This window comes from Leptonychotes weddellii, chromosome 13 (genome assembly GCF_054177405.1).
Source record: "Leptonychotes weddellii isolate Sample4059 chromosome 13, ASM5417740v2, whole genome shotgun sequence".
In the NCBI taxonomy this organism is placed as follows: domain Eukaryota; kingdom Metazoa; phylum Chordata; class Mammalia; order Carnivora; family Phocidae; genus Leptonychotes; species Leptonychotes weddellii.
This window is the reverse complement of record NC_138381.1, coordinates 24,617,002-24,629,269: the sequence shown is the minus strand read 5'-3', so window position 1 is coordinate 24,629,269 and position 12,268 is coordinate 24,617,002. Positions and strand designations below refer to the sequence as shown.

The 12,268-nt window shown below is 35.4% G+C and overlaps 1 protein-coding gene across 11 annotated transcripts in view; it reads right to left on the bottom strand.

Annotated features, from left to right (window-relative positions):
• The window catches only part of PIAS2 (protein inhibitor of activated STAT 2), a 124,011-nt gene that overhangs the window by 61,695 nt on the left and 50,048 nt on the right, over window positions 1–12,268 (bottom strand). For all 11 annotated transcript variants that reach the window (XR_014139614.1, XM_081801288.1, XM_081801285.1 and 8 more), the window contains 3 exons: window positions 8,293–8,427; window positions 6,045–6,150; window positions 4,566–4,639 (listed from right to left, as the gene is read on the bottom strand). Coding sequence is in view for 10 of the 11 variants with exons in the window: in XM_081801288.1 (XP_081657414.1) it covers window positions 4,566–4,639; window positions 6,045–6,150; window positions 8,293–8,427 (315 nt within the window). In the remaining variant the exon portion in view is untranslated. The remainder of the gene's footprint in view (window positions 1–4,565; window positions 4,640–6,044; window positions 6,151–8,292; window positions 8,428–12,268) is intronic.

Below are 12,268 nucleotides of genomic sequence, written 5' to 3'. Positions count from 1 at the left end.
GGTAGAACAAGTTAATTTACACCATACCCAATCAGCAAAATACCTATAGTGATTAAAATAAGACATATCTACAGATATTAATAGTTAAGATATACTGTTAATTTAAAAACAGTAAACCACAGAATAGTATATGTATAGCACCATACAATTTTTTCCAATAAACACACGATTATGAACATAAAGTTCAATCTAGAAAGATATATTTCATACTATTAGTAATATTACTTCTGAGTAATAGACCTCATCAATTTAAAGTTTTAATGTTTGTTCTATTTGAATAATTTTATAATAAGGTAGGTAATATTTGTCAATTTCCATAATTTATTTCTTTTAAATAATGCTCTAACTCGGCCTACTATGGCTTTTTTGGGGGCGGGGCTACAAGTTCTCATACTTTTGACTTCAGAATTCCTTCACACTCTTAAAAATTGAGAATCTCAAGGAGTTTTTATGTATATAGGTTATATTTGCCAATATTTATTGTAGTAGAAATTAAGGCAGACATTTTTAAAACACAAGAATACACAAAAACACACTACATCAACCCTCGGAGCACTGACATCACGAACATTCAGGTAATCCCTATTAAACACCACTACCTACTCATGAGAGAATGAGAGCAAAAAAGGGACAAACTGCATCCTAGTATTATTTTATGAATAGCTTTGACTGGGGCGCCTGGGTGGCTCAGTAGGTTAGGCATCTGCCTTCGGCTCAGGTCATGATCCCAGGGTCCTGGGATCGAGCCCCACATCAGGCTCCTTGCTCTGCGGGGAGCCTGCTTCTCCCTCTCCTCCCTGCTTGCGCTTTCTGTCTCTCCTTCATTCCCTCTCAAATAAATAAATAAAATCTTAAAAAAAAAAAAATAGCTTTGACTTTGTGAACCTCATCCAAGAGTCTCAGGGGCCCCCAAGTATCTCTGAGCCACGCTTTGAGAACTTGCTTTTTTTCTTCTTCTTCTTCAGTGCCACCTTCATCTCTCCTGTCACTGCCTTAGAATTTCCACAATATACAGAAGTGAAAACATTCACAACTATGGAAGTTGCTGATCCTAAATTTAATCCTAGTGTCTTACAAGAGTTAATGAACATTTCCCAAGTTAAAAAAAGCGTTTATTACCAACTGGCCAAATCTGATCACCTTCCTAATACTGATTATGGTGTGTCAATAAGAGAGGCTTTGTATGTGTTAAATTCTATTTAGTCAGATAATGGATGGATGGATGGATGGATAAAAGAAATCACACCTAACCAATGCAACACCTTTTTTGATTTTGTTTTTTAAGTTTTTACTTAAATTCCAGTTAACATACAGTGTAATATTAATTTCAGGTGTACAATATAGTGATTCAACACTTCCATACATTACTTGGTACGCATCACAAGTGTCCCCCTTAATCCTCATCACCCATCCCCTCTGGTGACCATCAGTTTATTCTCTATAGTTAAGAGTCTGTTTCTTGGTTTGCCTCTCTTTTTGTCCTTTTGCTCATTTGTTTTGTTTCTTAAATTCCATATATGAATGAAATCATATGGTATTTGTCTTTCTCTGATTTTGCTTAGCATAATATTCATGCTCTATCCATCTCATTACAAATGGAAAGATTTCATCTTTTTTTATGGCTAATATTCCTGTGTGTGTGTGTGTGTGTATGTACGTACACACACACATATATATACCACATCTTCTTTATCCATTCATCAGTCAGTGGACACTTGGGTTGCTTCCATAATTTGGCTATTGTAGATAACGTTGCTATAAACATCAGAGTGAAATGTTATGCACAGAGTTCCTAAACTGATTTTCACTTTGCTGTAGCCTAATTAGTATCTATGTAAATTAAGAAAGAATGTATATAGTAAAAATGGCCCAAATCAGTGGTTCCAAACTACATATGAGTCAGAATCTTAAAAGATAAAATCAAACCTAGCTCCCTTTTCTATCCCCCAACCACCCAGCCCATCTCTGCAGGACAGGCAGAAAATCACTAGCTGATATCACTAAGATAGAACCCCTGTGTAAAATTCAGACACTGTGTTCAGAAATATAATTATTAGATCCCTCCCTCAAGAACGACTGTAAAATTGCCTTCCATAGGTCCCAAGGATAGAGGCTTTGGACTGTGCTCCCCACTACCCAGACTCATGTCTACTCTAAATCATTTTACATACTGTGAAATAGAACGAACACTTCTTCCACTACCTTAAAGCTATCATTTCTCTCATTTCTGCCTCCTGATCCCAGGGTTCACCTCTTATCCTTCCAAATGCTTCCGATCCACTCTGTGCTCCTCTTATTTCCTAGCACCACATCAGATCTAGTGTTACTTCCACAGCCAGGAGGCTGCACTCCTTTCTGCTCTCTTCAACCCATACTGTATTATCTCCTCCTCAGAAACTCCTCTCATCATCTAACTTCTGTCATCCGTCTGTTAAATTTGATCAAAACATCTGGTGTTCTAATTAACATGTATCATATACTATAGTTAGCTTCAACTTCGTGTTAACACTACTACAGCCTGAAAAGTACCACTTACTCTTTTCTTAGAAAGTGCTGAAAAAATCAGGTAGGATGATTTTTTCAAAAAGTTCAAAAGACAGTCTGCAAAAGAGACTTAGTGAAAAGGAACTGTTCCCTATTTTTATATAGAAGGAATCCTAACCACTCTGATAGGCCACTTTCACTATTTTGAAAATCTGAGAATCCATTAGTATGTTAGTCCATTGTGTTTTGTTTGGGTTGTTCTCATACAGAATAGTAGTGTTTGAAGAAAAAAAGGAAAAAAACAAGTGCCAAGAAAACAAGGCAGAAAATGGAATCATGCAACCGTTAGAACTCCTTAGGTAAGCTATACAGGAGCACTTTCTTCCTGACAGAATAATCTGCTACTAAAACATAAAGGTAACACGAGTTCCCTTCCCATGTAGTGACTGTGCCTAGAATATAGCCAGCAATTAACATTTGCTTAACATACTAGGGTTAAACTGTTAAGAAAACTGTCAATATTCAACTGTTTTTAACCAACAAAATGGCGATTTCCTGTGTTTCAATTTAACATCCATTTTAACACGAGAGGGAGGAAAAGGGTAATGTGAAGACACTCAAAAGAACTCACGCCTCAAGGTTTGCACACAGCATGGGGGTAGAAGAGGAGGTCCTGGGTCCAAACACAAGTCCTCTAGGGCCTCTGCCATCACTTCAGGGCATTCCCTGCTGGGACTGCAGACCTTCTCTCTGCATCTGATAACCACAGGTTCCCCATTTCTTTTTTTTTTTTTTTTTTTTTTTTTACAGGTTCCCCATTTCTAAGCAATCCCAATTTCATGCATTTCTATTCCTTTTCAATAAATCTAAGTTAGTTCAAGTTAATGATAATAAAAAAATAAATTCAGAAAGAAAGATCTGCAAACATCACTTTCCAGGGTGACAGAGAGGTGGACTTCTAACTAGGATAACATATTTTAGCCCAATTTGGTATTATGGTATATTGTTAAGGTAACTGGAATAATGTCAGAAGACCAAAATTTTTATCCTTGTTCTACTACTAACTGTGTGATGTGAGCTATCCAACCACTTTTAATCTCAGTTTCCTCATCTACAAAATGGGAACAATTCTTCCACATAGGTTTGCTAAGACAGTTAAATTAAGAAGCACATCACAGGAACTCAACAAATGATTCCTTTCTCTCTCCCTCTCTCTGACATAATTCTCTCTCCATTTAAATACTGTACATTTCTCACAATGGTCTGGTCATGAGGTGCCCCCAAAACTACATTCCTGATTCCGTGACTTTTCTCATAAAGTTCCTCACATCTGGAAAGGGACCCCTCCACCAGTACTGATTTTAAAGAAGCCTTCATCCACTATTCCTGACCTCTCCCATCTCTCTGGTACTCTTAGCAAGGTTACATGTGGTACGTATGTCTTCCCTTTCTCATGTGAGTTAGTTTTCTCTCTCAAAGTAGACTATTAACTTTCTGACAACTTATCAAGTCCTCAGTATTTTCTCCCAAAATTAGCTCAGTAACAAGCACACAGGAGGATCTGAGAGTTGCTGACTGATTTCCACCCCACAGTCTCTATGTAAAGAGACATAAATTATTATGCAATTTAGAAGTATATTACAAAGAGATTAAGACATCTCAAACATTCTAATTCATTAAATCAGACCCATCAATTAGCATTTATTAGGTGATAGTAATTTTACTGCTATTTTTCAATACAGTTTATATTCCAGTAAAAGGAACCAACTCTCTATTCTCTCTGTATGTTTACTATTAGCTGTGGATTATCTACAGCAAAAAACTGTGACAGATTATTCTGAACACAAAGCTCTCTTCCCCCTTCGACAATGTCCTTTTAGGTCTCTCCTTGCTTAGTCATTTTTTGAAGAACATTTGCATTCTTTAGAATTATATTTAATCATTAAAATTCCTGAATGGGAAAATGACAAAAGTTCAGAATTCTATCATAATGTATCATTCATTCCCACACTTACTTATATAGGAAAATTAGTCATGTACAAAAAGTGAAATACCCCAGAATGTTTTGTTGCTTTACTTACAGGGCACATCAAGGATACCCGAAGGCTAGTTGTAGCAATTTCACTATCAGGATCTGCAGTAAGTTTTTCTTTAACTTTAAGAAAGAAAGAAAAGGAATTTAAAAAAATTTTTAATGAACTGTGATATTCTGAAAAGAATTATAGAAATATATATCATCTTATTTAAAGTTTCCCGAACACTTTGAGTAGGTCAAGAAACTGTAAAAAGAAAACAAAAAAACCCCCAAATGTTGAGTATTAATGTGAAAACACAATCATACTTCCAGTATTAGGTTAAAGAATTATAAACTTGCAAACTCTAGATCACATGTTTAATTGAATTTTTTAAATTTCTTTTTAAAAGTAAAATTGCAGGTAAGGAAGAATTTCAGAACAGAAAGCTGTGTAAGACTGAAGAACAATACAACAATTGGGAAAGGAACTTGGAAAGGAGCTGTACTGGAAGCTTCAATGCTTTCCTCACATACACTCAGGACTTTTTATTAGGGGGTACTGGTTGTTTCCAACAACTATTAAATTTGTAAACCGAAAAGGCCAAATATTCTTATACTTCCTTTGACAACTGAAAACTACAATAGATGTGCTAATGTCTCTGCAATGTGATTTACCAGATAATGTATACAAGTTACGGTCTCTACAAGTTCATAAATATATGCACGGCCTCTAGGTGCCTAATACTCAATTCAACACCATTATAGAAAAAAGGCAAGGAAATGGGAAACTGGAACTGCAGCAGGGCTAGAAAACGGAAGGAAGCGCTTCCTTGGCTTCCAGCTCTAGGCAGGAACATCGCTACTCTGCTGTTTAAGGAGATGAGAATGGTTTAAATACAAGAAACGCAACACCATTTCAACAGCCCTGCTTGGCTCCCTTTTCGTACTGTAGATCCTCTTCTCCCTTCTGGTTCATTCAGTGGTATGGAAGGTAATTGGGGGAAAAATATTCTCCTTCCCGGAAAAATGTCTTGTTCAATTAAATTAAGTTACTGAATTATTTACAGTTTAGGTTAGACTTTTTTCTCTATTATTATACATTATGAAAGCAAAGTTCAAAATAAAACTTCTGAGAGGGCAAATATTGTTGATAGATATCAACACTTCTTCTGCAAAACGAGCTTCTTCATTTAGAATTTTTTAAAATGTACATTCTATTATACACTGGAGGTTCTGAAGACTTGTATTTCCTATTTGCAAATCAACATATGCATCAAAATTACCATCAACCTGACATTTACCTAAGTAAGTTTTCATGAAGAAGCCAAAAATCAGACTAGTTGGGATTTAAAACTGATCCTTGGGAGTGATTTCTAAGAAGGGTTTTTCAATTTATAGGGATCTGTTCTTAGAGTATTTTTAACTCAAAATTCATTTTAGGTTTTTTAATAATTCTTCCCAAATTATTCCTGTATTGATGTATATTTGAGGCTTTTTATTTTCCATTAAAGCATCTCATATGCTCAGTCTTACAAACATTACTTACTTAGTGCTCTGGAATGATCAGGGTTTCTAATACCTTTCATTTTTAATCTCTGTAATAACATGGCTGATGTGAGCTGTCGTACAAGATATACAGACATGGAGTAATTCTACAAAGAAAGATAATCTGTATTAAAGATGAGAGATAATAGTCTATTTACATAAAATACTTGTCTAAGAAACTCCGGTTTCTAAAAATAACATTCAAAATAACTTTCACAGGAAGGTCAAGGACTGGGAAGGGAACAAAATCAACTCAGCTATTTCAGGGAAGATAAAAATCATATTAAAGGTATTTCTCAATCACTTATCACTTTAAAACATCCATGTGAAAGATAACATATCTTAGATCAGTAGTTTTCAAACTGTGTTTCTAATTTAGCAAAACTAATTGTCCTAGGGTCACCATGGTATGAATGAGAATGTACCCTCCCATGCCCACTTCTAACTAAAATTGTTCTGTTTTCATGTAATGGAACTGTCAATAATATTTTCACTGAAGAACGGGTTCCATTACAGAAAGTTCAAACACCAGTTGTCTGAATTAACATTTCAAATCCAGAGTTCCAAAGTTCTAATTCTGGCAGAAGAGACCACCTCATACATGGCCTTGAGCTAATCCTCAAATGAACCCTCGGCTTTCTTCTGAGAAAAACTTTGACAAATTAACTCCTGTTTCCAAATGCACATTTCATTAGGGAAGGGACAGCTACTGTAGTATTTAAGACACACGAAGAAATGATAAAATAAAGACAAGGCCAGAAAATAATAGCATCCAATCCCATACCTCTTAGATCTGGCACAAAGGAACCTTCGTTAGCTATTTATAGAGCTATGAAAAGATGAAATAGAATTTTACCTACATGCTAAAAATCTATCTTACTATTTTACTACATATATTCATTCAATTGACCCTACAATAAACAAAATACTTTTAATAGTTACCAAGCCAAATATTGTAAATGTCATTTTTAATGTCCTGCAACAGTCTTTTTAAGTATCTGAATACTCAATATAGTATGCAAATTTAAAGTCAATCATTTTAATTACAAGGAAAGAATATTATTCCCATTACAGGGCAAAAAACCCTGCCAGGTCTTCAATGTCTACAATCATTTACTCAAAAATCTGTAAGTTAATAATTACTTCAAAAAGATTCTTCTATTCAAATTCCTCCCATAAGCTTTAAAGCATTAATACCTGCTCATTTAACAATGTCCTTGCATTTGCAGGTAATACCCATTCTCTTACTTATCTTTAAGTAGGCCTCAGGAAATTAAGCAACTTTGCTAAAATCAAACAGTGTCTAACTTGGGACTAAGTCAAGATTTTCTAAATCCTTCAGTTTGTGCAAATGAAAAATATTAGGAATCAGTGCCCTATGATAATACAGACAAGTTACAGTAAAAATTCAAAACGGAGAGCTCAAGAAAACAATTAGAGAGCTAGTAATATTTTTATAGTCCAAATATTAATACAAAGATCTTTATGTCCAGTTCTGCAACTGCCTTGGTATTACAACCAAAAAATTCCTGCTACAAACATATGACTCAATTTCTCTGTCCATAAAATAGGAATATTACCCTTTATCTCAATGAAATAGCAAGATTAAAAGTTGATGTTCAGATTAACTGAAATCTCTTCTGACATTCTATTATTTCTATATATAAACAAATAGTTCTAAAACAGAAATCCTGTGTTGTATTAGTCAGTATCCCGTAACTGACAGAACACATTTAAGACTAAGAATCCGTAGAAAGCCAAGTTCATCAACCTAAAGGTACTGGAAAAATAATGTAATTCTAAATAAATATTTTCGTATGAGATTCCCACATTATCTGAAGTAACAGCTGTTCATGTAAAAGCTGGAACAGATTATTTCCAACCACATTTAACCATTTTCCTCAAAGCCTATAAAGCTTTGTCCCTCTTCATAAATACATAACATTACCTAAAGTTTCCAGTTTCTTAAAACACTACTTAAACACATAAACACGATTGTGCTTAAGAATTTCCTTAAGAAATACTGTAATTACACTCACTTCTTTTCCAAGAAAATAAAGACACAACATTCAGGAAATCTTAAACTTTTTAACCCTAAGAATCTCTACATTTCCACCCCTGAATTGAAAATTACTGCTTTTCAGAAATGACAATCAGAAGACTAACAAGTTAGAGCTAGTAGCTTGACCTAAGAAAAGACAAATCAACTCCTAGTGAGATCACTTTCATGCTACCGAGAAAGTCTTTACCTTTCCGATTTCTGATGCCCAAGAAATGGAAATCTGGTTTGGCACAGCTGAAGATAACCTAACTAAAGATGTAATATTCAAAGGGCGTCCAGGGCGCTTCTGTTCAATCCCATTTTTAGGTGGTGGTGCATAGCCCTAGAATCATAAGAGAAAAAAAAATTTTTTTAATTCTCTGTCGGGGAATCAAACATTTTCTCCAAGATAGATACACATTTGCCTAATTTCTGTTACACAGATCTAATTTCTGTTACATAGATCCGATACATATTCTTATTTTATCCTGGAAATCACACAATCTTCATCCTAAGGACACCAATCCAGAGAAGAAACTGACCTTTTAAAAAACACTATATTTCACGGGCACCTGGGTGGCTCAGTCGGTTGAGCGACTGCCTTCGGCTCAGGTCATGATCCCAGGGTCCTGGGATCAAGTCCCACATCGGGCTCCCTGCTCTGCGGGGAGCCTGCTTCTCCCTCTCCCACTCCCCCTGCTTGTGTTCCCTCTCTCGCTGTGTCTCTCTCTGTCAAATAAATAAATAAAATCTTTAAAAAAAAAAAAAAAACACACTATATTTCACAAGTTCAGGAAAGTACCAAAAAAAAAAAAAAATCCATGGTCCACCATTAAAATTAAAGATACTAACATCTTGCCATACAATGAATCTTTTTCCTTTTTATAAATGATAAAGTTGCACCTCTTTGTATTGATTCATCGTAGGAGCTCCTATTCAAAATGCATTCAAATACTGGGGATGGGAAAGAGGGAAAACAAAGTTTGGTGATTAAAGAACAAATTAATGCAAAAATAAATTACTGGGACTACATCAAAATAAAAAGCTTCTACACAGCAAAGGAAGCAATCAACAAAACTAAAAGACAACCTACTGAGTGTAAGATATTTGCAAATGACATATCTGATAAAGGCTTAGTAACCAAAATATATAAAGAACTTACACAACACTAAAAAAACCAAACAAAAACAAAAAAAACCCTCCCAAATAATCCAGTTAAAAATTGGGCAGAAGACATGAACAGACATTTCTCCAAAGAAGACATACACATGGCCAAGAGATAAAAGAAAAGATGCTCAACATCACTCACCATCAGGGAAAGACAAATCAAAACTACAGTAAGATATTACCTCACACCTGTCAGAATGGCTAAAATCAAGAACACAAACAACTGTTGGCGAGGATGTGGAGAAAAAGGAATCCTTGTGCACTGTTGGTGGGAATGCAAACTGGTGCAGCCACTGTGGAAAACTATGGAAGTTCCTCAAAAAATGAAAAACTGAACTAGCCTACAATCCAGTAATCGCATTAGTAGGTGTTACTCAAAGAATACAAAAACACTAATTCAAAAAGATATATGCACCGCTCTGCAGCATTGTTTACAATAGCCTAATTATGGAAACAGCCCAAGTGCCCATAAATAGGTGAATTGATACAGAAGAGGCGGTATATACATACAATGGAATATTATTCAGCCATTAAAACAAGGAAATCTTGCCATTTGCAACCACATGAATGGAGCTAGAGAGTATAATGCTAAGTGAAATAAGTCAGAGAAAGACAAATACCATATGATTTCACTCATATGTGGAATTTAAGAAATAAAACAAAGGGGAAAAAGAGAGACAAACCAAGAAACAGACTCTTTTTTAAGTTTTATTTTTTTAAAGATTTTTATTTATTTATTGAGAGAGAGAGAATGATAGAGAGCATGAGAGGGAGGAGGGTCAGAGGGAGAAGCAGACTCCCTGCTGAGCAGGTAACCCGATGCGGGACTCGATCCCGGGACTCCAGGATCATGACCTGAGCCGAAGGCAGTCGCTTAACCAACTGAGCCACCCAGGCGCCCCCAAGAAACAGACTCTTAACTATAGAGAACAAACTGATGGTCACCAGAGGGGAGGGGAGTGGGGGGACGGGTGAAATAGATTATAGGAATTAAAGAGTATGCTTCTCATGATGAGCACTGAGCAATGTACAGAATTGTTGTATCACTATATTGTACACCTGAAACTAATATAACACTGTATGTTAACTATACTGGAATTAAAATTTAAAAACTTAGTAAAATTTTTTAAAAATAATAAAAATAAAATGTATTTATTATAGTTTATGGGGAAAAAAGAACAAATTAATGAATTTCAAAGGAATTACTGAATTCTTTTGAATGCTTTCTCTCCAAGTAGAAGAGAAATTGTCATTTTTAAAACCAGATCATGTTAACAAAGTATAATCAATATTTCAATTGGCATTAAATTAGCTTGATGGCTGTAATATTGATATTTATGTTTTATTTTACTTTTTCTAATCATTAAGTATTTGTTTTAAACAGCAAGTGTACTCATTTTTGATTCACATATCCAATTCTCAATTACCAAAGACTTCTCAGTTTGTAATGTTCAAGACTAACATTATTTAAAGATATTATTTATTTATTTGTCAGAGAGAGAGAGAGCACAAGCAGGAGGGGGCGGCAGACAGAGAGAAAAGCAGGCAGAGGGAGGAGCAGGCTCCCCACTGAGCAAAGAGCCTGAAATGGGACTCAGATCCCAGGACTCTGGGATCATGACCTCAACCGAAGGCAGATGCTTAGCCAACTGAGCCATCCAGGTGTCCCTAAAATAATAATTTTTAGAAAATTAAAATTTCTTAGCTGTGAAAACATCTATGTATTGAAAAGCAGATAACCGTATTTCACGGAATCTAAAATGCCACTGATATAATTTAACTGTGTACCACTGAGAAGGAAAAAAACACTCAGTTAATGATACAACCTAGCATATCACTAACTTATTCCTGCATGCATAGCAAAGAAATATAAGCAAAATGAACTGGCTAACATATTCCTTTTAAATATACAGAAAAATCTTCTGAATCACTTTTCACTCAGTCATCAATGCATATGTTTCATGGTATCTCCCTAAATGCCACTAAGAGCTCTGGAGATACAAGTATTTCTTAAAACTATATTCTACCCCACTAGCATCACTCAGATTTCCTTGCAGATCACTGATACCCTTAAGTTAACTGCATGTGTTAATGCTGATAAAATCTGGACCTTATGAGAATGTACTGATCAAAGCTTTTCAGACAACAACCAGGATTTGTGAACCTTCCTTAAAATGTTCTTAAATCATATGTTGCTTAAAAAACCAAAGGAGCATAGCTAACCAGTCACGCCACAGGAATAATATCAAGACTATACAAATACACGCAATGACAGTACATTACAGCTTGTAATTACCTGGTCATCAGCAACTCTAAGATACCTTTGGATTCTAGTGATGTTAAAAATATGCATGTTGGAACTAATGAAATACAGTATTGGTGGTATTACACAACAGAGCTAAGGAACACATTCTATCACAACTAAGGGACCTCCTTCACTGCCTCGTAGGATAGTAATTATTCAGTGGGAATGTACCTAACTTGCAATCTACAACTTGCATCAAGACTTTGAAAATCATTAAAAACAGTTTGGGCAAGGAAGAAGGAAGGCTAAGAGCCTAACTTCACAATGGCCACTACGCTATGGAAAAGGGAAATTGTGTGTGCGCCTGCATACACGTGTAGGAAGGTTATGCCCACCTAAAGCTGTTCAAGTGAAGTAAGACAAAAACAATTCATTCTCTTAAAAAGACTCTAGGAATTGGTTCAATGAGCAAAAAGCATAAGGAATATCAACATTCTGGATAATTCCAATGAAACTTTTGTTTTTAGCCTAGAAGTTAATTCTGTCTTCTGGTAGGTTAACCAAATAAAACAATGGCACAGGGTCTGCCAAGATGATAAAAATAACTCACACCAAACAGTAAACTCCCTAAACAGGAATTGGAGACACCAAGCAACAATGTTTTAAGTCAGTCTGACAGAGGAAGAGAGCAACAAGAAGGGGGAGAATAGGTGACTACAAGAACGAGGTACTAACAAATTCAAAATCAATTTTGGTACTAGTCTCAGCCACC